The following is a 26,868-nucleotide window of genomic DNA, read 5'->3' on the forward strand; positions in this document are numbered from 1 at the left end:
CGAGATTAAGAGTGCAGAGAGTGATTTAAAGGCTGGAAAGGCAGTACCTGGTGAGGCCCGGTTTTCCATCCTGGAACAGGGGCTAGTGACTAGATCTTTCCAGAAAAGTGATTTTTTTTTTTTAAAGATTATTTATTTATTTATTTGAGAGAGAGACAATGAGAGAGATCATGAGCGAGGAGAAGGTCAGAGAGAGAAGCAGACTCCCCGTGGAGCTGGGAGCCCGATGTGGGACTTGATCCCGGGACTCCAGGATCATTGATCTGAGCTGAAGGCAGTCGTCCAACCAACTGAGCCACCCAGGCGTCCCCAGAAAAGTGATATTTTAAAGCCATAGTTGGAAACCCTGTCACCTGTGTCCTCCCTGCGTTCAGAGTTGTTTTCTCCATTGTTGTGACCAACTGGTAGAGCCAGCAGTTCACCCTTCGAGGGAGGCTGTCTCCTGTTGCCCATTGGAGAGACCCTCCAGAATGCAGAGGACCATGTGGAATTGTGGGTTAAGAGCTCTGGCTTGGAGTTCAAGTGCTTCTTACTGGCCGTGTGACCTGGGGCCAGACGTTTTGCATCTTTCATCCTCTTTCCTTATCTGTTAAAGGGATGAAAAAAGCTGTCTCACAGGGTTATTGTGAGAGTTAAATGTGTCAGCTGTGTAGCATTCCTATCGCGTTATCCCAAATATAGTAAATGCCCATTAGAGAATAGCTCCTATTAGTTTTTGCAAGTAATTGTGGCTGTTTTAATTTATGGATCTGTAGAATTAGAGAAGTACCTTTGAGGCCTTCTGATTCAATGTCCGTCTTTTAACGAAGGAGGTACTAGTCTCAAGCATCTTGTCCTAGATCAGGCAGCTAGTTATGCGAGACCAGGCCTGGAGCCCCTGACTGAGAGTCCTAGTCAGTGCTCACACTTGCACCTGACCTGCAGCTCAGGTAGGGGCAGCCTTCATAAATCACGTTTCTGGGCCCGTTTTCACTTTCCTCATAGGGCACACCTGGAGGATGGGGCATCGGAGATTAACCTAGGAAGCCTTTCCTCTTCTCTGGGTGGGGTCATCAAGAGGCAGTTATTATGTAGTTTTGGGATCCTCCAGGGAAGAGGAATCACTTTATGGAATTCTTCCCTGGAGGTTCATTTCCTAGACTTGAACATCTGTTGCTTTTCAAGTACTGGTCTCCCCAGACTCACGATGGGGACTCCCTCCAGGTAGGGGATGGCCTGGAGAGCAGACGAGCCTCAGAGGGACTTCAGGCTGACTTGTGATGTGTATTTCCTCTGATTAACAGGAGGGGGATAGGGCAAGAGTAGAAACACAGTGGAAGAAGGTCAGAGCTGGGTGAGTACAGTGCTTCGCTGGATTTCAGTGTCTCCAAATAAAAATGTCAGTCATATATGCAGTTAGCCAGGCAGTTTAAAGGTAAATTTGTTACCAGTTACATACTTTAGGACAGTGTTTTTAAACATTTTGAGGAGATGGGGTGCCTGGGTGGCTCAGTGGGTTAAGCCTCTGCCTTCGGCTCAGGTCATGATCTCAGAGTCCTGGGATTGAGACCCACATCTGGCTCTCTGCTCAGCAGGGAGCCTGCTCCCACCACCCCCCACCACTCTGCTGCCTCTATGCCTACTTGTGGTGTCTCTCTCTCTGTGTCAAATAAATAAAGAAAATCTTAAAAAAAAATTTTGAGGAGCATTAACCCCTTTGAGAATCTAATGAAGTCTGAGTCCTTTTCTGAAAGAAGAGTACTTTCAAGAAATGTTTACAAAGAACGAGGAAGATCTCCATGAGCTGATGTGTAGTGATTGCCTACATATGTATTATTAAATATTTAAAAAAAAAAAAGAAGCAAAGTATAAAAGAGTGTCTGTAGCATGTTACTCTTCATATAAGGAAGAAAGGGATATAAATTCATGTATCTGCTCATTTGTGCAAAGGAGATACAGGAACAATGAACCAGCAATTAAACAAACTGCCTGGGGTGGGTGGGAAAGAGCTAGAAAGAAGAAGGCATGAAAATAGGGCCGAGGGGAGAGCGGCCTTTCCCTGAGCACACTTGTCCTGATAATTTTGACTCCTAGAGTCGCGGTGGTAGTCCACATACCGGAAAAGTAAATGAGTAATTAAAAGTAGCTGGGATATGAGGGAGCCGCCCTGGAGCACAGTTACAGATGAACCTCACCGTGCGGGGGAGTAGCAGAGCCGCACTGAAGGATGGGGAAGACCACTGGGAGATGGGATTCCGGGTGGGCACTCTAAGGGTGGAGACAAGAAGAACGGTACTCCACGTAAATTTGATTCTCAGGATTTAACAAATACATAAATACATTGCGGATAATGAGAGCCAGGTTTCTCACTTTCTGAGAAATAAGTTACAGATAAGACAAGGAGGAAGGTTAGAACCAACTCTCCGCGTGAACACGTGGCCTTTTGTTAGTTACGTGGACGGACTCAGAAATAAATGCAGCTGTGTGGGTTAGCATACACAGATGTCCTCTAGCTCTGCGGAGAAGTTCTGGAAGCAGTGGTACCCTGGCAGCAGTGAACTTAACTTAGCAGCCAGATCCTGGTTTATAAAGCACCGTTCCTCAGTGAAAGGAACCAGGACTCCTTGGAGAAAGGGCTGATCCCAGGTCTGGGGCAGGGAGAAATACCAGAGGCCGGAACATCTTGTCTTGTCAGAAGTAAAGATGTGCTCGAAAACGATTTCAGGCATGTTGAAAGAATGCAGGAACCAACCCAGAGGAACCCCCAGTGGCCAAATCGGGAACACTTGGAGCAACGGCATAAGTAATGACAGTATTGGATTACAGCCGCAGCCTAGAGCAGATATCCGTGAGTTATGCTGATGGATGTAGATGGCAGAAGAAGTAAATACTTGGAGATAAGGGGTAGGCAGTACGCAGACCACTCTGAAGGCCATCTTCGGTAGCAGGGGTTGGCACACTTTTCCTATAAAGGGCTGGATAGTGAAGATTTGGGGCTCACAGGTTAGAAGATGTGCGTCACAACCACTCAGCTCTGCTATCGTAGCTTGAAAGCAGGCGTGGCTGTGTTCCAGTGCAGCGTTTCACAGAAGCAGGTGGCCCTCGGGCGGAAGCTTGCTGTCCCTGTTCTCGGCAATGCCTGCCTTAGAAGAGAAGCACTGGATGTCTTTGGCTGTCCATGGCGTAGATCTTGCTAAGTTTGGGGGGGCACAGCTGGGGCAGATGTAACTCTGACAACGTAGACTTCTGATGCTGTTTGGGAATTGCCAACTTATTTTGTCTCTCGTTCAGATTTTCTCTGTTCCGTCTGCCTGTTTGGGGTCGTGAGATGTAGGATGGACTTTGCCCTCGTTTGGGCCTGGATGGGAAACCCAGCTTTGCTCTCGCCAGTCGTGGGACCTCAGATACATAGCTTTACTTCTTTGAGTCTTCATTCCCTCATGTGGAAAATAGTAATATTGTTCCTTGCTATAAGGACAGACTTCTGAGTGATTTGCTAAGAGAGGGTCAATGCTGTATTGCCTAGATCTCTGGGGGAGATGGCATGCATGACTTTAGAGGTCTGTTGGTGGTTGGGTTGTGATTGTATTAGGGTTGTGGTTATTGCCCTTAGGAGGACCTCCGTGTGGATGGCCGTGGCTGTGAGGACTACCGATGTGTCGAAGTAGAAACCGACGTGGTGTCTAACACCAGTGGGTCTGCCAGGGTCAAGCTGGTGAGTACCCTGTGGCCACAGGCCGTGCCCCGGGGGAGGATAGGCAGGCCCTAGGGAGCCAGCTGCGGGCCCCTCTGGGCTTTGGAGTGCATATTTTTCCAGGGAATCCAAGACCCAAGCCAGATTCTGGGAGGGCATCTGTACAGATCTGAAGGACCCCTTACCTCTTCAAAGGGCCACTTCCCAAGTTCATTTGCAGTGCTCCTAAAAGAGTCCCCTAGGGGCCTAGTCTGGGAGAGGAGGTTGGCAGTTGGGTATCTGGCTACCTACCCTGAGTGAGAACGCTTCTCCCCTTCTTGCATGTGTCTACAGGGTCACACAGACATCTTGGTGGGAGTGAAAGCAGAAATGGGGACACCGAAGCTAGAGAAACCAGATGAAGGTTACTTGGAGTTCTTCGTTGACTGGTCAGTACTTTGCATTTTTTAAAAAAATTTTTATTTATTTATTTGAGAGAGAGAGACAGAGCACAAATGGAGGGAGCTGGAGGCAGAGGGAGAAACAGGCTCCCCGCTGAGCAAGGAACCTGACAAGGGACTCGATCCCAGGATCCTGGGATCATGACCTGAACCAAAGGCAGGCACTCAGCGGACCGAGCCACCCAGGCGTCCCACATTTTTTTTTTTTTAAGTAGGCTTCATACTGGGTGTGGAGCACAATGTAGGGCTTGAACTCACGACCCCAAGATCAAGACCTGGGTGAGTTCAAAAGTCGGACACCTAAGCCACCCAGGTATCCTTATGTATATGTTTGGAAAGAAAAATGATGTATATTTTTAAAAAGATACATTTATTTATTTGAGAGAGAGAGAACACATATGTGTGCATGAGCCGGGCAGGAGGGGCAGAGGGAGAGGGAGAAAAAAAAATCCTTGAGCAGACTGCCTGCTAAGCGTGGAGCCTGGATCAGGGCTCCATCCCACAACACCAAGAACGTGATCTGAGCGGAAATCAGGAGTCAGGCACTTAGCCAGCTGAGCCTCCCACCCTCCCTAAAGGAGAAAATGGTTTAAAAGAAAATTCAGAGACGAGACCTCTGGTTTCCTGTTGAACCTACTTTTATTTTGTATTCAGTCATCATTCCTGCAGCCAGCAGGTATTTCCTGCATCCCTCCTGGGTGCCGGACACTGGGATATGTGGAAGAAGGCCTTGGCTTGAGTCCTGCCCTTGTCCTAGTCACCTGGTCTGTGCTGGGCCTCATTGTCCCCGTCCGAGAAAGGAGGGCATTGCCCGGCAGCCCGGCACATGGTGGTTCTGAGAGTCAAGTAAAATGATGGGTTTTGTGATGCTTTGAAAAATATCAAACGTAGATGATAAGGGTCATTTGGTCTCAGATGCCCTGTTTCTCTTCCTGCTCGAGTTTTGCAGAAAACATTTCATGACTTGCTTGGCAGAGAAAGGACAAGGGCTGGCCAAACAGCCCAATGGAGGGAGTGGCATCGAGGCAGGCAGTGTGGGCGCTGGGAGGAGCCAGGACTCTGCACTTTCTGCAGCCAGCCAGACTCTTCTGGCCAGCTTTGTGACCTCAGGCTAGTTACTCAGTCTCTCTATGCCTGAATTTCTTTATCTAAAAAATAGGAATAATGATACTATTGTAATGATGAAGAAAGGAAATCAGGAAGATAGAGTGGGCACCACCGCAGTGATTGGCTCCTAGCGGGCTTTCAGGAAATGTTCCCTGCCCCCTCCTCCCCCATTTATTGCCTCCCCTTTCTTGGGCTTGGGGCCCAGTCCCATCTTCCATCTGTAACTTCACTTCTAATTGTGTGGTGACAGTAGGCTTTCTTGAGTTGGTAAAGATCTCTGTTAGCTCATGCTAGGTACATGAGCTAATCTAATATAGATTCTGTATTAGAGTCCCCAAGACCACCCCCATATTTGGAGATTAGCTGGAAGGGCCCACAGGACCCAGCATATAGTTGAACTCATGGCTGAGATTTATCATAGCAACGGAAATGTAGCAACTTGTGTGTGATGATTCTGCCCAAGAAAGCCCATTAGAGACTCAGCACCCAAGATTTTTATCGGGGCCAGTCACATGGGCACCCTCTGCTTAACACGTACCAAAATTCCAGACTCCTGGAAGGAAAGCACATATTCACCTTATCACATTATTTGCACCAATAGTCCAGCGACAGCGGACCACAGTTCACTGTTGACTGGGAAAGGTCTTATTGTCAAGTTCCCAGATGGCAAATGAGGGCCCACCTTGCAAGCAGGCGCTTCTAAAGATGGCAGCCCTGGGCCTGCTCGTGCACCTTTTTGGCATAGATGCTGACCCCCCATTTATATAATGAGTTTGAGTCTTCTGGTCTTCTTTCACACTCAAAGGTTGGTCCTTGGGTGGCTGAGTTGGTTGAGTGTCTACGCTTGATTTCAGCTCAGGTCATGATCTCAGGATCGTGGGATCAAGTGTCGAATTGGGCTCCACACTGGGCGTGCAAACTGCTTAAGATTCACTCCCTCTCCCTCCCCCCACAAATAAATAAATAAAATTAAATTAAATTAAAAAGAAGTTGGTCTTCACAACATTGGTATTAGAGAGATGATCAGTTTGAGAGAGGGTCAGGAATTCCCCAGGGTCGTAGAGCTGGTCATGCCAGCTCAGGCTTCTCCCAGTCTGCCTTGGCTTGTTCTACTCCATGGAGCCCGCAGAAGCCAACTTTCCAGGGATGTTGTGCTCAGAGTTCTGAGAACATATCTGCAGTCAGCTTTCTGTCCAGTTTTCATTCTAGTCCTTTCTTGCACCCTGCCCTGAGCGACCTCCCCATCCCCCACCCCCTGAGGCAGTCTCCTCCCCTTGGTTGGACTCAGGCTCTCACCAGCCTGAGTCATCCAGTGGGACTGGCCCATCCTTTAAGTCGCAGTGACCTCGTTCAGGTCTCCAACTTACCCCTTTGCTCTTGGTGGAAGAAAATGCCTCTCCTGGCCTTGATCTGCCTGATTCAGTGCAGCGAACAGTCACTGAGGAGCAGGCACCATGTGCAAAGGACTGTAATTTGCTTTTCTTTTTCACCTCTTTATTATCTTGTACCTCCTTCATCTTCGGCCGACCACAGACTGTCAGCCCAACCACACCAAAGGGAAGGTGTTGCCCTCGGATGCTTGGCCTAGGGGACGTATTTCACTGTGGCTCTGTGTCTGAACATGACTCCAGGTTAGCCTGCTGCTCTTGTCCCTTTCTTGTCCCAGCTGTACAGGGAGGGTGACTCCGGGGTGGGAGGACTCTTGGACCCAGCTCTTCCCAAGATCCGGGTTCTAGGAGGAGCCTCTCCCTCGTGGCCAAGCAGGGCTGCCTGCTCCTCTCCTTTCTCCCTTTGTAAGGCTCAGGAGACCCTCCGCAGGCCCGGAAGCTCCAGTTCCCAGGGAGTTCTCTGGACTCTATCAAGATGGATAATCACAAGGTGGCACACTGTAGTGTCTTCATGTGGCTGGGTTAGTGATCAGTTTAGCAGGTGGAGTCACCGTGAGACATTTGTAAAACCTTGTGTTCCTCCAGAGAAGGGAGACGATTTACCAAGCTCCGTCGGTTCGGAACCTCACCTGGGTCTTCAAAGACAACTCGTAATTGCGTATACGAACCCCTTTATTCCCCAGCGAATAGGAATGGTTCCTGGACGTCTGTGGCTGTGCCCAGCACCAAGGGTGCCCCCACCGAGCCCTCCGCTGAGAGCCCCAGGCTTCAGACCGAAGCAGAGGTGTTGTTCCGGAGCTTGGGGTCAGGTAGGCTGTCAGTCTGAGCCCAGCTTGACTTGACTGATCAGCAACTTCCAGGGTTTCATTATTTAAATTCCCAGTGGTTTGAGAAGTCTCAGAAAACTACTTTTCTGCTACCTCATTCTACTTCAGTTTTGTCTACTTGGAAGAATACGTGGCACCTGAGGCAGACATTGCCTCCCACCCCATAATTTCCCCTGTGTCTTGGGAATGCTGCCCTTTGGGGAGGGTACCTGGCTGCACTGACTCTGACCCCATCCCCATAGAGTAGCAAAGACTTGGGGTTCCTGAGCACTATGCTGGAGACGCCTGGCATCACTAAAACTGGGAGCACACTCAAGACCTCCTGGCTCCTATCTCATGTCTTTGGTGTGTTAGCTGTAACTTGAGAACAGCCTGTTTTAAATCAGAGCTTAGAAACTTTGGTGTCCCTCTATCTGAAGCCCAGAGGAGGGTAAGAATTTAGGGAGCTCTGGTATGTGACTCTGGGCTACCACTAGGTGGCGGTCCATCTAGTCTCTTCATAGTTCTGACACCATGTTGATAGGGGGTATCTGGAAGCCTGGTTTAGCCTTTCGGAGAGGCTTCGGTCATTCATCGACATTTCAGTGTGCCTAACACCTGCTACTACCCTGTGAGATCGTAACTACTTTTCATTGTGATCACTCGTATTCATCACTAATGTTGAACCGGAAGCTTCAGCCCTGAATTGGTGGATGGAGCCACTTGATCTCAGCTCCTCACTGCTTAGTGCTGCTCGAAGGAGGTCACTGTTAGTGCCTGATTGGAGTGCGGAGAGGAGGACAAAGCAGACAGGCAACCTGCAAAGAAAGTAAGTCGAAGCTAGCTGTATTCTGGAAGTCTCCAGAGCTGATAACTCTCCCAGAAACCTCAGTCAGGGGCTTACCATGAAAAGCTCCGAATGTGCTCATGCCCCCGTTCCCACTCATGGGGAAGCTTCTGCAGGTTCAGGAATGAGCACCTGTGCACACAGGGGAATGGGAGGAATTGGGGCCTGCCGCAGAGCTGGACGGGTAAGGGCCAGAGTTGGCCCTGCCCCGCGGACCCACTAAATCGCTTTCTTCTGCCTGGCTGTAAGATTCCATTGATTTGCAGGCCAGATTGATCACCAGGGAAACAATGGGTCTAATGTCTGAAGTCCTGTCTCAGGTAGACATGGCCTTGATCTCACCCTACCCCAGTTAAACCAGAGATGGCCCAAGCAGGGGGAGCAGAGCAGAGGTGATGAGTCAGGAGGGGTGGAGAATGGGGAGCGGCAGCGTTCCCAGGAATTTTATTAGTTTATTGGCTTGGTAAGCAGTTTCCCCACAGCGCGGGAAGAGGGGTTAGGTCACGCTCTATGAAGGATCTGAGTTGGTTTTGGCAGCTGTAGCCGCAGAAAGCGCTTGGTTTTATGCCCCAAGCCCCAAGTGTATACTCGGCTACTGAAAGAATGTATTGTGATACCTCCGAGCAGGGGGTGAGGGTTAACAGCCTGCGCACTCTCTCTCCCTTTTAACTTTGCACTTAATAGGGAAGCTTTTTATCTAGGACTCCTTTAGCCTGCATTCCTTGATTCCAGTATTTGTGGTCTAGTAATAAGTCCCAAGACCAGAGCATCCATTCATGACCTTGACTCACGTTAGGCTACATGCCAGGCGCGGCAGACGACGCATTCAGTGGGAGTCCGGTGCCGCCTAGCAGGTAAGGGCCAGGCTGCCTGGGTTGGAATCTTTGCTCCCCAGTCACGAGTTGTGTGAGCTTGGACAAATTATGTAACCTTTCTGGGACTCAGTTCCATTTTCTCTAAAATGGGGTCAGAAATAGTGCCTAGCTCGTCCGCCGGGTTGTGAGAATACAGTGAGCTGGTACATCTGACGTACTCACAGTGGTTTCCAGTGGTTCCAAAAGAACATTCAAGTTTTCCTCTTGGTGAAATGAGAGAGTCGGCCCATCTGAGGTCTTGCCGGGCTCACCTGTGAGATTTTGGTTTCACTACCGGAGTTTGTTTTCAAAGCTGAGTTAAAATGCCTTTAGATAGGCTGGAAGGTTTGTCAGAGTCTCCATCACTGCCTGCGGGTCACCGGTAGCTCTTTGTTCTCGGGGTTACCTGGCCAGTCGCTGTGGGCATCCTTGTCCTCTGACAGGGTCTCTGAGGGTCCTTTTCTGGGTCTGTATCACTGTCTACCTGTACCAAGAAGTGTCCTGGTGCTAGGAGCACCCCTAGTGATGAGAGGGGACCCTCCGTTCTCTATCCCAACCCAACCCTACTCTTCATCCTTTGTTAGAATATGGGTTCTCTGGCTTTTCTCACGTCACCTGAAGTATTATTGTGTCCCCACCCCTGCCCCAACAATTTCCTTCCGTTTTTCTAGCCTCTTCCCCCAAGTCCCTTCAGGGCCTAGGCACCAGCCAGACAGAGGAGCTTTCTGTAGTCTCATAAGCTTCTAAACCTTCTTCTCTGCCTGGCTACCAGCTGTGCTGAAAGAATAATGTGTTTAAAGAAAAGGGGGGGTGGCTTTTAGAATAGGAAAAGTTCCCACTTTAAATTAGTTCAGTGTCAAAAAAAACCCCAGTGGGGCGTGGTTTTGTGGGTGGGTTAGTTCAGCCAGTTGGACCTGGGAAGATTTGTAAGCCATCCCTTAGGGTCATAAAAGAACAGATGCCTGAAAACCTGAGTCATTAATCCCCCCCCAGGGTGTGGCCCATTGTAGTCAGGAAAGTGCACATTTTAAGCACAAGTGCCTCTGGCTGGATTTGTCTGCTCAGATCTGTATGGATGTGTTTTACTTAAAAGATGGATTTTAATATTGATTGCTTAGTGTGTAAATTAGAAACAACTTTTGTTTTGCTGGCTGTACAAAATTATTCAGTTGGTCCCTGGGAACTTGATTATTTCACCGTAAATGAGCTGCTTTTCATGGCTCAGTGCCTATGTCCAGCAGAAGCAGTGAGGGAACAGCAAGGCTGATGGAAGTTTCTCTTGGAGACTTTCAGCTGGGGCTCTGCTGGCTCGTAGTGGAAGGGGAAGGCTGTAGAGTCCGAGAAGCACAGTTACTATATGGTGATATACTCTCATTGTTTCAGGGGTCATTCTTCTGCCTATATTCGAATGGACTATTTAAATATATCAGGTGAGATTTCTTTTTTTTTTTTTTTTAAGATTTTATTTATTTATTGGGCAGACAGAGATCACAAGTAGGCAGAGAGGCAGGCAGAGAGAGAGGAGGAAGCAGGTTCTTCCTCTGAGCAGAAAGCCAGATGTGGGGCTCGATCCCAGGACTCTGGGATCATGACCTTAGCCGAAGGCAGAGGCTTTAACCCACTGAGCCACCCAGGCGCCCCAGGTGAGACTTCTTTTAGCATTGCACGGATGGGGTGGGCACGGCCTTGAGCCTTCACATGGGTGTCGCTTTGCCCGGAATGCCCCCCCCCACCTGTCTGCAGCCTGACTTGACTTCTGCCCACGTTCTGGTGTGAGGTCTCCTGTGACCCCCAGCACTGGTCAACATCCTCCCTGGCCCCACTCCTGCTGTTTGCTTCCTATCATGAAGTTTCTCCTGACTTCGTGAGATTGCCGCCCTGGGGCCTTCATCCGCCTTGCTCACGCTCTCCCTCCAGTACCCAGCGGGGAGCTGGTACTTTGTAGATGGATGAGTGCATGGACTAGAAAAAGCTTCAGTATGTGATTTTGTAGAGACCATTGTGAAGCAGCTGGGTCTTACCTTTCTGGACCCTGTTCAATACAGTAAAATGATTCCTGGAATGTTTACTTACTGCACTGATTTTTTTTTTAAAGATTTTCTTTATTTATTGAGAGAGAGAGAGTGGGAGAGAACACAAGAGGGGAGAAGGTCAGAGGGAGAAGCAGACTCCCCATGGAGCTGGGAGCCCGACGCAGGACTCGATCCCGGGACTCCTGGATCATGACCTGAGCCAAAGGCTGGTCCAACCAGCTGAGCCACCCAGGCGCCCTGATGTTTTGAGGGTTTGTTTTTATTAAGCCAAAACCCTCAGAAATTGCCCATTTAACACTTCTGAGTGATGCTTGGGGCAGCAAATGTTGATGCCTGTTCCTTCTTCATTGAGGTCATTGGGAGTAAGGTTCAGGAGGCCGAAGTGGAAAAGTTTTCCTCATGAAAAAATAGCAGATCAAGTAAAAGGGCCAATCTGATATTGAATCAGCCTCCAGTCTTTCTCTCTCCCTTTCCTGCTGTTCAGTACAGTGATAAGCGATGTAGTGTGACCTGCTGTCACACAGACCTGAGCCATCTCAGGAAGGTCCCTCACTGTACTTGCGTTGTGGGTTCTGCTCTGAGAGTTTCATGGTGCATTCCAGGCCATGGAAACTCGGGATGGTGTCTGTGAAATGACTCCTCTGTGACCAGACTGCTTGAGGCCACAGGCCTCCTGGCTTCCTGGGCCTGCCTGAGGGCCGTACTCCACTCTTCAGAGTTAATTATGACTGGCCAAGGTTCACTTTACTATTGTTCTCTTGTTTCTCTTTGGATAAAGATGGCTTCTTTTGGGGCCGGGGGGTGGGCACGCCTGTCATGCCCCCTGACAGACAGAGCGTGGTACCCATCTGGCTCCCTGCGTACACGTCTGGAGACCAGAGGCAGGTGCTGTCCTTTCCCACTGTGGTGACTTTTCCTGATAGCGCTTGTCCTTCCAGCATTCCACAGAGCAACTGGAACAAAGCCCCGTGCCTTTGCTTTTTGTTTCTGAAAAGACTCACTCAGCTTTTCTGTTACCTCTCTTTGTAGTTCAGCCAATGCTACCCCTGAATTTGAAGGTCGAGGGGGTGATGACCTTGGCACAGAGATCGCTAACACCCTCTACCGGATATTTAACAACAAGAGAAGCGTCGACCTGAAGTCCCTCTGCATCAGCCCCCGGGAGCACTGCTGGATCCTCTACGTGGACGTACTGGTATGTGTCACGTGGTGTACTGGCCGCACCGTCTGCGTCTGCTGGAGACCAGTCGGCCTGCTCTCCTGCCGGTGCTGTGTCCCTCTTTAAGTGGCTGCTTTCAACTTTCAGGGTGAGACTAGGTGGAAAAAGCATGATGTCCTATAATAAGTTTTTTTCGTTAAATACAACGCATGTGTCATAGCATGCAGAGAGTACCGTCCTACGGGAAAAGTCACACAACAGTCCTATCATGGTAGCACCCAAAATTAACTACCTGTCGGGGAAGGAGACACAAAACCAGAAATGCTCTGGAGGTGGCATCCCATGGAGGTGATGGGCGGAAGTTGGACAAGTTGGCGCATCTGCATGGGATGAGGATGAGCTTGCTTTAAAAAAAAACAAAACAAAACAGATTTATTGATATATTTGAGAGAGAGCGAGCACACAGGGAGATGGAGGGGCAGAGGGAGAGAGAAACTCAAGCATGTTCCTTGCCTAGCCTGGGACCCAGTGCGGGGCCTGATCTCACGACCCTGAGATCATGACCCGAGCCGAAACCAGGAGTTGGGTGCCACCCAGGCACCTGGAGGATGAGCTCTTTATATACATTTCCTTGTAGGCCCTATGGCTCTGGCAAGCAGTCACTGCTGTCTTCCCCATTTACAGGTGAAGTAAGGCTCGGAGAGGTGCAGCAGCCAGCCCCAGAGTCAGCTTGTGAGGAGTGGGGTTGGGCCTCAACATTGCCTCTCTTTAATGCCGGCACCAGCTCTTGACCTCACTAAGCCACTGGGTGTCTGTATCGCACCTGCTGTCCCCTGCCTCCTGGGCGTCCCACTGTGTGTTGCAGAAAGATTCTTACTAAGCTGCACCTGCTTGGCCACAAGAGAGAAGGCTAGGGTCTCTGAGCCCCGGTTACATGCCAGGAATGGTAAGGGTGTGATCTCATGTCATCCTACAGAGAAGCAGGGCTTTGCTGTACCAAGGGGGATCCTGGTGCTCAGAGGACAAGGCCAGCAAGCGGCAGAGGAGAGTGTCAGACCTGCACTGCCTGACCTGGGTTACCCCGTGGTGTGGCGCAGAGAGGAGCCTGAGCAGGCGGCCCTGAGGCCTGGAGTGGGCTTATCCTCTGCACCACAGGGAGGAGGGCGGTCAGGCTGGTACCTGCCCTTCGGGGGACCCCCGGGCCGATCGGGTTTAACATTCTGCCCTCTTGATTTCCTCTCTTGCTGATGAGCCAGAGTTTGTGGCAGGCCACTGTGACATGAGCGGGAGGGCTTCTGTATCCCCAACTGCCAAGGAGGTGGGGGGCGGGGGTGATGTGCTCCCTAGGGTCCTTCCAGCAGGGAGATCCCACAGCCACTAGAGTAGATGTCAGTATTTCCCTAGCGCCTTCCTGGCATGAGGCGGGCACAGAGTGGGAGACGGTGGTCTTCAGCCCTGGCTGCTCGTCAGGACCGCCTGGGGTCTGGAGTTGAACGCACATGCCAGCGTGTCACCCTGCGCTTTGCTGAGCTTCCCAGGTGCTTGTGACCCACAAGCTCAGAGCGCGCAGTGCAGACGGACCTGTAGCACACGTGCTCTGTCTGCGAGGCCGGCTGCGGGGAGACCAAGGCGCAGAGCAGTGTTCTCTAGAAGCACTTAGCTCACGCTTACTGTGTGCTGGACACGCTTCTGAGGGCTCTCCAAACATGAGCTCATTGAGCCTGTGGAACAGCTCTGTGGGACCTTTGGGACTTTCAGCCTCCGCGAGGCCTGGAGATATGAAGTGGCCACCCAGCTGAGTGGCAGAGACAGGAGTCCTAGCCGATGGTCTGACTCAGGAGTCCCGCTGGAGCTCTTCCCTGGGGGGCGGAAGTCTGTGTCTGAGCCACGAGGGGGAAGAGCTAGTCCTCTGCTGGGCACAGAGCCGGGCGCTGACGATGGTGGGGCGGAGGGGGTTCAGGAAGCAGTAATCCTGCCGTGCTGCGGGCAGGCCGGCATCCACCCTGGAGGTGGAGGTCTGATGGGTAGGTACAGACTCGCCTCCCCTTCCTTTCTTGGGGCCTCAGGCCAAGGCGTCACTGAAATGAAGACAGAAGGATGTGTTGCCTTCCACCGAATAGTGTGCTCTGACCTTCCCGGCGGAGTGAGCACCCGGAAGCGTGGTTGGTGCTCTTGGGCAGGAACTTAGTCTTTGTGGCACCGAATGTGCAGCGTGGTGTGTTTATCCCGTGTTTGGGCAGCAGCTATACGATGGTGATTACATACAGGAAGCAACCACGCTGCTAACTGCCAACCTGGTGGTGGCTGCTGCATCAGTGGCCACCATAATGTACCTGTTTGGAGGCCGGGTTTATGTGGGCACAGAGGCGAGTCACACTCGGGAGCCACTGGGGACAAAACAAAGGTGATCATTTCCTCCTTGAGTGCAGACCCAGATGGCTGGGGGGCCAGTTAGAGGAGATCCGCCACAAGCCGGGCCCGAGTGGTGGCCCCATAGTTGGGGCCAGCAGTGACCTTACCTGTGGGGTGCAGGCTGGCGTGGTCACCAAGGAGCCTCTGGCAGTGAGGGAGAATGTGCTCGGCATCCGCCAGGAGAGCGTCCACACGTGCTTCTCTTTATCTTGTGAACAGGGAGCGCTTTGTGGGCACCAGTGTCCTTTAACTGGTATGGTACTTAGAGCAAGAAATGATGTTTGCTTTCCCTCCCCGCCCTGCTCCCTGCCTCCCTTAGCTGCTGGAATGTGACGGGAATCTGTTCGACACCATCTGCATTGCTGTGAAGGCTGCTCTCTTCAATACAAGGTGAGTCTTCCTGGAAACAGCCCCAAGGGCCTGCGCAGAGCCTGAGCAGACACTGGCGATGGGCCACTTAGGACGTTTCTACCAAAGCTGACAGGGGAAGGTGACCACAAGGGCCTTTAGCATTTAACATGGTGACACTTCATGACAAGCCCCAGATTTCACAAGGTAAAACTCAATATATATGTATATTTCTGTATTTGTTCTTTATGCTGTTTTTCATAAGTAAGCACGTCCCATGTAGAAAAATACTAGAAAACCACAAAGAAGCAAAAAGAGTGGAAAACAACCACAGGTCAACTGTCCAAACACCGTAACTGGATAAAGCTGCTCGGGAGCCTGGGTTTGGCCTGTCATGTGCTCTGCTCTGTCCCCAGCACTACGAGCAATGCCGGCCACATAGTGCACGCACACAGATTCCTTGACTGGACCCAGGAATGTTCTAAAAGCAGGGTGGCAGCCTGCCCTGGGGTTCAAGAGCAAGAAGTGGTTCTGCCACCGTGGATCAGCTTCCCAGCCAGCTGTGCAGCAAGGGACACAGCACCGAGCCCTCTTGGAGCTGCCACTTCCTCTGAGTGATCCCACAGCTTTCTCCCCCGCCATTGCCGGGTTCTTGCGGGAAGGTTTGTGACGTTTGAAAACAAACACATGGGTAGGGATGTTCATGCCGTGGGAACTTCCATTAAGGGACTGGGGGATCCTGGGGCAGAGAACATGAGGGTTAGAGACTTCTAGGGATATAGGCTAAGGAATTACTTGAATAAATGAGCAAGGGTGTTATTCTAGGATGTTCATCGCAGCTTCTTGGTAATGGTGAGACGCCAGAAACAACCTGAGTGACCCAGTGCAGCGGGTGGCAGTCGGCTCAGCGGCCTGTTGAGAGGTTTGTTAACACAGAAAACCAGGCACTAAACACAGTCCTCTCATCTCGCTTGTTTTGTTGTATTTTACTTTTGCTAACTCATATATTGTGACTATGTCTGGGGAGAGAGAGAGAGGTGTATATCCTAAAACGGGCATTGTGATGATCTTCCAGTGCTCCTCTTATCAGCAACTTAACACTTTTCTGTGTTTTAGAGGTTTTCTATGGTGAATTTAGACTCCCTGTGTAATTCAGAAGAAAACAGAAGGCTAAATAAATTTCTGTTAGCCATTGCAAGATGGAATATTTGCTGACATCAAAAGCTGTAGAGTGTCCCAGCCTGAGCTGTGCCACTAGGCTCCTGGCTGCGATCAGGCAAGAGGTCAAGAGGACCCTGGCCCTGGTGGCCACAGAGGGGTCCGAGGACCACTGCCATTGTAGCAGCCTGTGCTGGGGCTCTCTTGGAGAAGAAAGAAAGTCGCCATCTGTTGTACCTTGAGCTTCAGAAATAACTACCCATCTGCCAGCTGGTTTCCATGGGCACCAGGGCAAAAAGAGAGAGGAGAACCAGACGAGGCTGTTTGGCTGTGGGGGAAGTGTTGGGCAAACTGTACATCGGGATGGTGAAACCCAGCTGCTCAGATTGGCGAGGACACCTGTCATGGCCATAGCCCTAAGTCTCGTCCCCTAGAATAGAGAACAGCCCAGCGGGTAGCAAGGAATGTGGACTGTGTCAGGCATCAGGTCCCCGGTGCATGGAAAAACCTTTTGTAGAGGCCACATCCTTTAGAAAGAGAGAGGCCATCCTCTAGCCCTTCAGCTCACCCAGCTTGTGGCCTGAGTGTGGGGAAGATATGTGCGGGTGTGCGCATGATGTGTGTTTGCACAGGCTCATTTAACATACCAATCAGACTTCAAACTGGTTACCTGACTTGCTCAAGTAAGATGTTACTGAGTACATCTTGGGGGGAAAAAAAACTTCCATCTTGGGTGCCCCGACATGGAGGCTTTGAGCAGACCCCAGCGGGACCCCTTGGTTCCTGCAGACATTTTCCTCGCTGCAGCTCATCCGCTGTGGGCGTGTGGCCTTGTGTCGGGATGGCCGGCTGGCATGGAGTCATAGAGGGCTTTCATTACAGCGGGGCAGAGCAAGAGTGCGGTTTCCGTCATGTAGCTGAATGGACCACCTCTTCCTTCCTGGCTTCTCCACCCCAGATGGGAATGGATGGACCCCATGGGTTAAATGTGTTTCCCGGCACCCAGCTCAAGAAACAATGTTGCCGGCCGCCCCCAGAAACCCTCTTCATCCTCCACCCCCGTGCGATCCCTACAGCCACTGAGGGTAACCATTGTCCTGCAACAGTAGACCGGTTTTGTACTTGATGTAAATGAAATCACACAGTATTGTTTTCTTGCGTGTCTGTTTCATTCGCTGAGCATTGTATCTTGAGACATCTGGATTGTGGCCTGTAGTCGTGGTCCGCTTGCTGCTGCGCGGTGGCCTCTGTGTGGCTGTGTCCAGTTTATTTAGGCATTCCGCTGGTGATGAGCATCTGGGTAGTTTCCAGGTTTGGGCTTTCCCAAACATGAACGTTTTTGTCTTTTCCTTACACATATTTCCCCACTTCTGTTGGGTACTGGTGAAAATTTTGGGTCATAAGGCACGGCTATGTTTGGTTTTAGTAAATACTGCAAAACCGTTTTCCAAAGAGCTTTTACTAGATGATAAAGATGATACTCCCACCAGCGTGGTGTAAACGTTTCTGGGTTGCTTCGCATCTTTGCCAATTTGTTGTTGTTGTTGTCTTTTTAATATCTGCCATTCTGGCGTGTGTTTTGGTATCATATTGTAGTTTTAATTTGCATTTCCTTAATGGATATTTAAGTTGAATACCTCTTTGTGTGTTTATTGGCTATTTGAATAGCCTCTTTTTTTTTTTTTTTTTAAGATTTTATTTATTTGACAGAGAGAGACACAGCAAGAGAGGGAACGTAAGCAGCAGGTGTGGGAGAGGGAGAAGCAGGCCCCCTGCCGAGCAGGGAGCCCGATGCGGGGCTCGACCCCAGGACCCAGGGATCTTGACCCAAGCTGAAGGCAGATGCTTAACGACTGAGCCACCCAGGCGCCCCTTGAATAGCCTCTTTTATGAAGTCCGTTCAAGTCTTTTGCCTATTTTTCTATTAGGTGGTCAGTCTTCTATGTTTGGTGGGGATTTTTTTTTTTTTTAAGCTGCAGTAGGAATTCTTTATGTAATATGTCAGCTCATATGTACACACACGTGCGCACACACACACACACATTTACAAATATTTTCTGCGTTCCGGAATATCTAGGTTTTTTTTTTTTTTTGAGGTTTTTTATTTGTTTATTTGAGAGGGACAAAGCGAGCCAGAGCATAAGTGGGGGGAGGGTCAGAGGAAGAGGGAGACGCATTCTGCCCACTGAGCAGGGAGCCCCATATGGAGCTGCATCCCAGGACCACAAGATCATGACCTGGGCTGAATGCAGAAACTTAACTGACTGAGCCACCCAGGCATCCCATCTTTTAGACTTCTTTTTTTTTTTTTAAGATTTTATTTATTTATTTGATAGAGATCACAAGGGACCCTGGGATCATGACCTGAGCCAAAGGCAGAGGGTTTAACCCACTGAGCTACCCAGGCGCCCCTAGACATCTAAGTGATATTTTTTGACAAAAAGTTCATATTTATAAAAAAATTTTGAAACATTTGGTGCATGTGGGTGGCTCAGTCATTAAGCGTCTGCCTTTGGCTCAGGCCATGACCCAGGGTCCTGGAATCAAGCCCCATATCAGGCTCCCTGCTCAGTGGGGGGCCTGCTTCTTCCTCTCCCACTCCCCCTATTTATCCCTCTCCCACTCCCCCTGCTTGTGTTCCCTTTCTTGATGTCTCTCTCTCTGTCAAATAAATAAAATCTTAAAAACAATTTTTTTTGGAGACATTGTACAGAGGGCCATTGAGAAAACGTTTTATTCTGCCTAATGATGATTATACTCTTCTGAAAGTATAGAACATCCGCCTGACATGGGAGGATCATTCCATTTCTAAAATCCATTTGATCAAGATGAAAAACAGTAAGTGTAGCTTGTGTTCTGAGGCCCCGGCCAGGGAAATTACACAGGTCAGGTTTATCCCTTTAGACCACGCTGGAGAACTTGCTGCTCTGGGAGCTCCTCGACTAGCATAAGCCGCTCTTTACAGAATAAAGAAACATTAGCTCTTCCTGTTCTCTTCGCCCTGAGGCTTTCTCATCAGCCTTCAGCAGCACTTTCTAATACCTTCCAGAACATATTCTTCACTTATGTCAGTCTTAATACGTTAATTTTGACAAATGTGTATGTAAATACGGAGCAGATAGACACCTTGGCAGTATTCAGGGGCTGGGACTTCTCTTGGCTTCCCATATTTTATCTTCGTCATCTGTTTACCTGCCAACACGTCGAAAGTGGAAAGGTTGGTGGGTTTGGAAGAAGATACACACACACATGTCCATTCTTCTCTGGGTTTCTGGCTTCTCTGCCCTCCTATAGGCGTGTGCCATTGGGCTAGCAAGTGGTGTGAAGCCAACACTGCTGCGGGGGCCAGGGCCTGTGTCCTGTCATTGCTCCAACAGTCGTTAGTATCGTGACCTTGAACAAGTAATTAAACAAACGAGTCCCTCCTTGTGTCAGATGGTGTGTTAGACTCGAACAATGGGGACATGAGTACAACATTGACCGTAGTTTCATTCGTCTTTTCTGTCTTTTGGGGAACATAACTGAGTAAGAGGCAATTAAAATGTACAACTCTATTTCATTGCTTTTTTCCCCCAGTGAAATAATAAACAGGAAAGTATCTCAGTAAACACTAGAGGGTTATCCAACTGTATGGTAGTATTTTACGGTAGTGGATTCCACAGGCACGCTTAATTTTCCAAAAGCAGAGTATCTCGGACACAAAGGCTTCAGATGTCAAATCTGATGAACAAATGAGTTTCTGCATGAAAGTAACAAAGACCAAAAAGAATCTCATGTAATAACTCATCGCATTCACTAAGAAGTCCCTCATCGCCTGTGTAATTTTAGCATGAAGGGATTCACGTTTAGGTTAAGATTCATTGCTTTATTCACGAATGGCACCATATAAAAATTTGTGCAGTAGATTTCATAATTCTTTGTAATCCTCAATGCAGTTGAATCTATTGTTTTTTTCTCCCTGTATGGCAAGACGTTTTGGGGGTCTGTTCAAGAAATCTTTGTTCACACCAAGGTCAGGAAGATGTTTTTAGTTTTTTGGTTATTTTTTTAGTATTTATTTATTCGAGAGAGGGAGAGCACACATAAGAATTAAGGAAGGGCAGTGGGAAAGGAACAAGCAGACCCCACACTGAGCAGGGAGCCCAAAATAGGGCTCGATCCCAGGACCTTGAGATCATGACCTGAGCTGAAGGCAGACGCTTAACCGACTGAGCCACCCAGGCACCCCTTAGTTTTTCTTCTAAAAGCTTTATTGTTTGGGCACCTGGGTGGCTCAGTCGGTTAAACGTCTGCCTTTGGCTTGGGTCATGATCCCAGGGTCCTGGGATGGAGCCCGAGTTGGGTTCCCTGCTCAGTGGGGGGTCTGCTTCTCCTTCTGCCCCTCACCTTGTTCCTGCTCATTCTCTGTCTCTCTCTCAAATAAATAAAATCTTTATTAAAAAAACAAAAGCTTTATTGTTTTATCTTTCCCCTCTATCTCTGTAGTCCATTTGGTATGGACTTTTTTTTTTTTTTTAAGATTTTATTTATTTATTTGAGAGATAGTGAAAGAGAGAGAGATCACGGAGCTCTGGAGAGGGAGAAGCAGACTCCCTTCTGAGCAGAGAGCCTGATGTGGGGCTCGATCATAGGACCCCCGAGATCATGACCTGAGCCAGAGGCTGTCGCTTAACTGATTGAGCCACCCAGGCACCCTTGGTATGGACTTTTTGTATATGGTGTGAGGTAGAGATCAAGATTTTTTTTTTCATGTGCATATCTGATTGACCAAGCATCATTTTTGAGAAGACCCCCTTTCTTCAGTGCTCTGCAGTTTGCCTGGGCACTTCTGACAGAGACGATAGGGATGAAGATGAGAAAGTACAGGTGGAGTGTGACTTTACTTGTGACGCATGGGAACTCCAACTGCTATTCTCAGTCTCGGGAGATAGTTCTTTTTTTTCCTCACAGTAAGTGGGAATTTTAATTGTGCTTCTGTTTCTAGGATACCGAGAGTTCGTGTTCTAGAGGATGAAGAGGGGTCCAAGGACATTGAACTCTCAGATGACCCCTACGACTGCATCCGGCTAAGTGTGGAGAATGTCCCCTGCATTGTCACCCTGTGCAAGGTACATGGTGGTATCTGTTTTTTTTTTTTTTTTTTAAGATTTTATTTATTTGACACAGAGAGATCACAAGTAGGCGGGGTAGTGGGGGAGGCAGGCTGCCTGCCGAGCAGAGAGCCTGATGTGGGGCTCGATCCCAAGACCCTGATATCATGACCTGAGACAAAGGCAGGGGCTTAAGCCACTGAGCCACACAGGCACCCCGTATCTGATGGTTTTTGAATTCCCTGTGGGTCTTCTTCAACCCCAACTCATTAAGGTTACTTAATAGGTTGAGAAGTTAACAGTTTCACAAACCACGTACAAGTAGCTTTAATCCAAATCTAGTCATTTGGTTCTATTAAAAACTACCAACTATGAGCAGCTCTGTTTGTTTGTTTGTTTGTTTGTTTAGAAGACATGACGGGGTCCCAGGAATACACGTGCGGATTCATGGTGCTAGCAGCCGAGTTTGTTAAGCTCCTCCCTACCAGGCGTTTCACTCAAACACCATGTGCGCACATTTCCCTTAAGTCCCTCAATTCTGTGGGTCTAGGGAGGTTAGAGGTGAACACTCTCCTCTCTGTGGGCCCCAGTGTCCCCATCTATGCAATGAGGGTTTGGAGCAGCATCTGGGGATCTATTACATCACGTGTGGTTTTTTGCTTTTTTTAAAAAAGATTTTATTTATTTTGACAGAGATCACAAGTAGGCAGAGAGGCAGGCAGAGAGAGAGGGGAAGGGAAGCAGGCTCCCCGCTGAGCAGAGAGCCCGATGCGGGGCTCGATCCCAGTGGGATCACGACCTGAGCTGAAGGCAGAGGGTTAATCCACTGAGCCCCCGTGGGCATCCTGTCACGTGTGGTTTTTACAGGTGCACAGAGGCCTGTGGAACCTACAGTCCGGTCATGCTGTCACGTACCTGGCACACCCAAGGCTGTGCACCAAAGCCTGGATTGGCTGAACTGTCCCTAATTCCATACAGGATCCATAAAAATAGGACTGAGTGGGCCAGGTTTAATTTCCCTGAAATCCCTTCCTGAGGCTGGGGTATAAAGCAGCACTCGGACCAACCAAGGCCACTGGCACTTGACTCATTCTTTTTTTTTTTTTTTTTTTTTAAAGATTTTATTTATTTATTTGTCAGAGAGAGCAAGCACAGGCAGACAGAGTGGCAGAGGGAGAAGCAGGCTCCCTGCAGAGCAAGGAGCCCGATGTGGGATTCAATCCCAGGACGCTGGGATCATGACCTAAGCCGAAGGCAGCCGCTTAACCAACTGAGCCACCCAGGCGTCCCTTGACTCATTCTTGAGCATGTCTCTTGGCTTGCACCTTCTTGGTTCATCTTTGTCATCAGTGAAACGTCCATCTGGCTTCACGTGTCACTTTCTCCCTGCGCCCCTCTGTTGGAGACCCTTGGTGGCCTGTGACTTGGATGGTCTCTGACTTACAGCTCTAACCCCACCCCGGTCCCCCATATTTCCTTCTCATGCTTTTGTAATTCTGCTTCCATAGTGGCCTGTGGTAGAATCATCGAACATGGCTTTAGGTGTTTTCCATGTGAGCAGAATCTAAAGTAAGACCTTGGATGGACAGTGCAGGTTCTTCACTGGTGTAGCTACTCCTTCCACGAGGCAGTGAGGGGTTGGGTTCGGGAATGCGTGTTACCCACCTGTGTGCTCTGCTGCCCTGACTTTGCAGATCGGCTATCGGCATGTCGTGGACGCTACTCTTCAAGAGGAGGCCTGCTCCTTGGCCAGCTTGCTGGTGTCTGTGACCAGCACGGGAGTCGTGACGTGCATGAGAAAAGTGGGGAAAGGCAGCCTGGACCCAGAGAGCATCTTCGAGATGATGGAGGTGAGGCTCTGCCTCTGAGGCAGGTGCAGGCGCCTGACGGGAAGGCTTGCTGCCTCTTGCCCCCTCGGTCCCACCGTGGGAATTCTCCCTTTGTACCCTTGACCCCAGACTTAGCACTTGGAGGATAGCCAGTGTGAGCTGGTTGTCTACGGACCTAGCCAAGGGTAGAGGCGTTAGGGGCTGCGGATTGGGAGGTAAGGAACCGGTCAGTCATTGTCCCTCATCCTTGCCCTCTCTGATCCAATGTCTCTGGATGAAAGTGTTGGGACTGATAACATGGAGTTGCTTGTGACTCCAAATCCCAGGCTTTTGTGATCTGATGAGGGTACTGGGTTCCTGCCTGACTACTTCCTGTCCTTTGAAAGGAGTGAGGAAATGTGGAGGCAGGGGGCTGAAAGTTGGCCGCCTCCCCATATTTGCATGGGCCTAGAAGTATTCAAATAGAGGCGACTGGGAAATCCTCTCAGCTGCCTGGGGGTGGATCGCTCCCCACTGGTCTCAGGCTCTGTGGCAGCCCCACCCAGTAGGGCGTGCTCCAGCTCAGTGCTGACTGATCAAGGTGTGTGTGTCCCTGACTGGCCTGAAAGCCCCCCTGTGGCAGGGACCACATGTGTCTTCCCAGACTCACCTTCGCCAGTGTACCCTCAACTTTCCAGAAGTCTTGGAGGACTCTGACTCAGACCATCTGAATCGCCAGGACCCGAGTGAGCCAGACCTGGGTGTTTGGCCTTAGGGAACTCGCTCAGGCCCAGGGGTCACGCTTCATCGCAGGCCAGGTGGCCATGCGTGCTTTTCCTTCATTCCTAGAAACAGCGACTTTTCACTGAAGACACGAAGTGTTCAATGTCCATTTTCTCTTCTATCATCTTATTTGAAAGCAAAGCTGGGCAGTGTATATGGTGTCGAGAACTCAGTCCCCACCGTGAGCCCTGGCTATGGGCCACAGCTCACACATCTCCGGGGGAGGATGGCAGCAGCAGTGCGCCTGGGTCTCGAGGAGCCAGTGAGGACGTGGAGGCGGGAGCGGACGGCACAGGGTCCTTCCCCAGGAGATGGCAGCCCTTCTCCGCATGCTCGCTGGGGGGCCTGGAGCTCAGTTGTCTAGCCTCACATGGCAGTGCGTATCCTTTGTGGCCCATCGGTTAGTTGGCTAGATTTTTGTTTTTTGTTTTTAAAGATTTTATTTATTTATTTGACAGAGAGAGGTCACAAGTAGGCAGAGAGGCAGGCAGAGAGAGAGGAGGAAGCAGGCTTCCTGCCGAGCAGAGAACCTGATACGGGGCTCGATCCCAGGACCCTGGGATCATGACCCAAGCCAAAGACAGAGGCTTTAACCCACTGAGCCAATCAGGGGCCCCTTTTTTCTCTTTCTTTCTTTCTTTCTTTCTTAAACAAAAACACTTTAAAAACTTTTTAAGTTCTGCCAAAAATCTCTTTAGACAACTGTGGCTTGTCTTAGAGGGAACTCTTCCCCACCCCCTGGAGACTTTTATGAGAATTCTGGTAGGTAAAACAATGAAAGTAGTAAGTAATAGTGAAAATTTATTGTGCATTTACCGTATGTCCAGCCCCTTGGTTTTTAGTGCTTTTAATGTATTGTGTCATTTAGTCCTCAGCCATCCTGTGAGACAGCTACTGTGGTCATCTTTCATTTTCCAGACGTGGGAATTGAGACGCGTAGCAGATAAAGTTACTTGCCTACCGGGTTCCCAGCTCATAAATGCTGGCGCTGAGCTTCAGACCAGAAGGCGCGCTTCCAGAGCCGTCCCTGCCCCTGCAGCCCCATTGAGCTATTTTCACCTTAGACGCAGGTCTGCCGCGGCTGCCGGAGCTCCGGTTCATGGCGCTGCATCCTCCTCTGGGGCATGGCGAATGCGGTCTGCAGACCCTCCTGGGGGGACCGTGGCCCCGTCTCATTGCTTGGGTCTCACCAAGGAGGTGGCCACGGGGAAGTGCCGCTGTGACACGCAGCATGTCGGGCCGCTACCGCCAGTCTCTGTCGTTCACAGTCCAACCTTCCAAGTCCCGGTGTCCTGCCTGTCTCCTCCCACCTGTCCTCGGTTCTGCCTTCATGTATCTGGACAGTGAGCACCCCTGACTGATTGACTGACATCCTTTCTTTCTCATGTTGTGATAAAAATCTATCCACAGTCACTTTGGACCTTAGCCCTGACTTTGCATTTCATACAGTTGATCACTTCCCGCTTTTAGACTGCGATCTTCCCGTGTAAGTTTCCAGTAATCCCTGGACCCTCACCCTGTGTGACAGCGAGGGGCCGGGTTAGAAGGCCCCTGGAACCGGGAGGGTTGGCGGGGGTCTGGGCCCCAGCGGCTTTCTCCCTGATATTGCCGAGAGTGGAGCTCAGCACAGCGGAGTGGTAAAAGCTGGGGGACACGGCAGGCTCGACAAGGTGGGGGGCTGCGGGTTGGTTCCTCAGAGTCTTCAAATGATCCATGAGTCTTTCTTTATGAAAGACTTTTGTATATGAGTGGTTTTCTGAGGGGTCCCTGTGTGGCTTCTGCGTAGGGGCTCATTAGGAACTCGGTGGGTTGTTTGACCTCTTGACGTGTCCTGTTCCAACCGTTCCGTGCCTTTACCATCTCTGCATGACACCCGAGGCTGATGCCAGGCTCAGCTCGGGCCCATCCGAACCGCTCTGCATGGAGATTTGGTGGCGGGTGAATGAGAAACTGCTTGTTCAGACATGTCCCCAGAACCATCTGTTCCTTCATTAGCCACACTCTTGATTCCCTGTGGCCTCCCTCTGCCTCCTTGCCATGCTACGGTGGGACGTGGCAGTCACGGGGACAGATCTGGTTGACAGTTTTGTGTGTTGTCACAGCAGCGGCAGTGCTTAGCTCGATTAGGCCGAGGCTGCCTGGGCTGTTTCCTGCTGACCGCCTGGGGGTTGGTTGGTTGGTTTTTTTTTCTTTGTTTTTGTTTTCAGTACGGAGATCTTTCTAGAGTGTAACTGCTCTGTTGTTGTAGTTGGGGGTTTGCTTTCCTATTGATTTGTTTCACTAAGTAAAAAGCCCTGGAAGGCAGATGGAACACGTACAGTTTGGACTGGCCAGCAGGCAGAGAGGGGGGCTTCCCTGGTGGGGGTGCGCGCCTCACCGGCAGGTGTGTGCTGTCTTCTGTCCCGCAGACCGGCAAGCGAGTGGGCAAGGTGCTGCACGCCTCCCTGCAGAGCGTCCTACACAAGGAGGAGAGCCTGGGGCCCAAGAGACAGAAAGTCGGCTTCCTGGGATGATTTGGACATCAGTGCAAATGCGGGGTATTTGGGATTTTTTTTTGCTTTTCCTTTTAAGCCACAGTTTGTATAGATTTTTCTTATCTGTTATAAATTTGAGGCAACATTTGTACATGTAAAATAAAGTATATTTTCTAGTCTGGTTTGGTACGGCTAGAGTTCTTTGGCAGTAATCCAAGACGCCATTTGGTGAATCCCCCGGAAAGTCTGGCCCTGGTCCAATGAGTGGCGACCAGATCCAGAGATCTGCTCCCAGGGAGAATTCTCTGGTCGTGCCTCTCCAGGGAGACTGATTACCTCCTACTGCAGGAGTTCAAAACAGTAACAAAAACACTAGAATAAGGACCTACCAGAAGTATGGTTTAAAGGAAATGCTTATATGTATTTCGTGAAAAAATTTTCACTTGCACAGCTTTCAAAGTAAGAAACACACACACACACAGTTCCTT

At 50.0% G+C, this 26,868-nt stretch overlaps 1 protein-coding gene across 1 annotated transcript in view; it reads left to right on the forward strand.

Annotated features, from left to right (window-relative positions):
* EXOSC7 (exosome component 7) overlaps positions 1-26,561 on the forward strand; it is a 34,728-nt gene extending 8,167 nt beyond the window's left edge. Inside the window, exons 2-8 of the mRNA XM_059389546.1 lie at positions 3,593-3,694; positions 4,007-4,101; positions 12,178-12,343; positions 15,039-15,109; positions 21,210-21,333; positions 23,010-23,165; positions 26,315-26,561. Of these exons, the coding sequence (XP_059245529.1) occupies positions 3,593-3,694; positions 4,007-4,101; positions 12,178-12,343; positions 15,039-15,109; positions 21,210-21,333; positions 23,010-23,165; positions 26,315-26,419 (819 nt within the window). The 3' untranslated portion in view covers positions 26,420-26,561. The remainder of the gene's footprint in view (positions 1-3,592; positions 3,695-4,006; positions 4,102-12,177; positions 12,344-15,038; positions 15,110-21,209; positions 21,334-23,009; positions 23,166-26,314) is intronic.
* The last annotated feature ends 307 nt before the right edge of the window (positions 26,562-26,868 follow it).

Source organism: Mustela nigripes, chromosome 2 (assembly GCF_022355385.1).
Source record: "Mustela nigripes isolate SB6536 chromosome 2, MUSNIG.SB6536, whole genome shotgun sequence".
NCBI classification, from domain to species: domain Eukaryota; kingdom Metazoa; phylum Chordata; class Mammalia; order Carnivora; family Mustelidae; genus Mustela; species Mustela nigripes.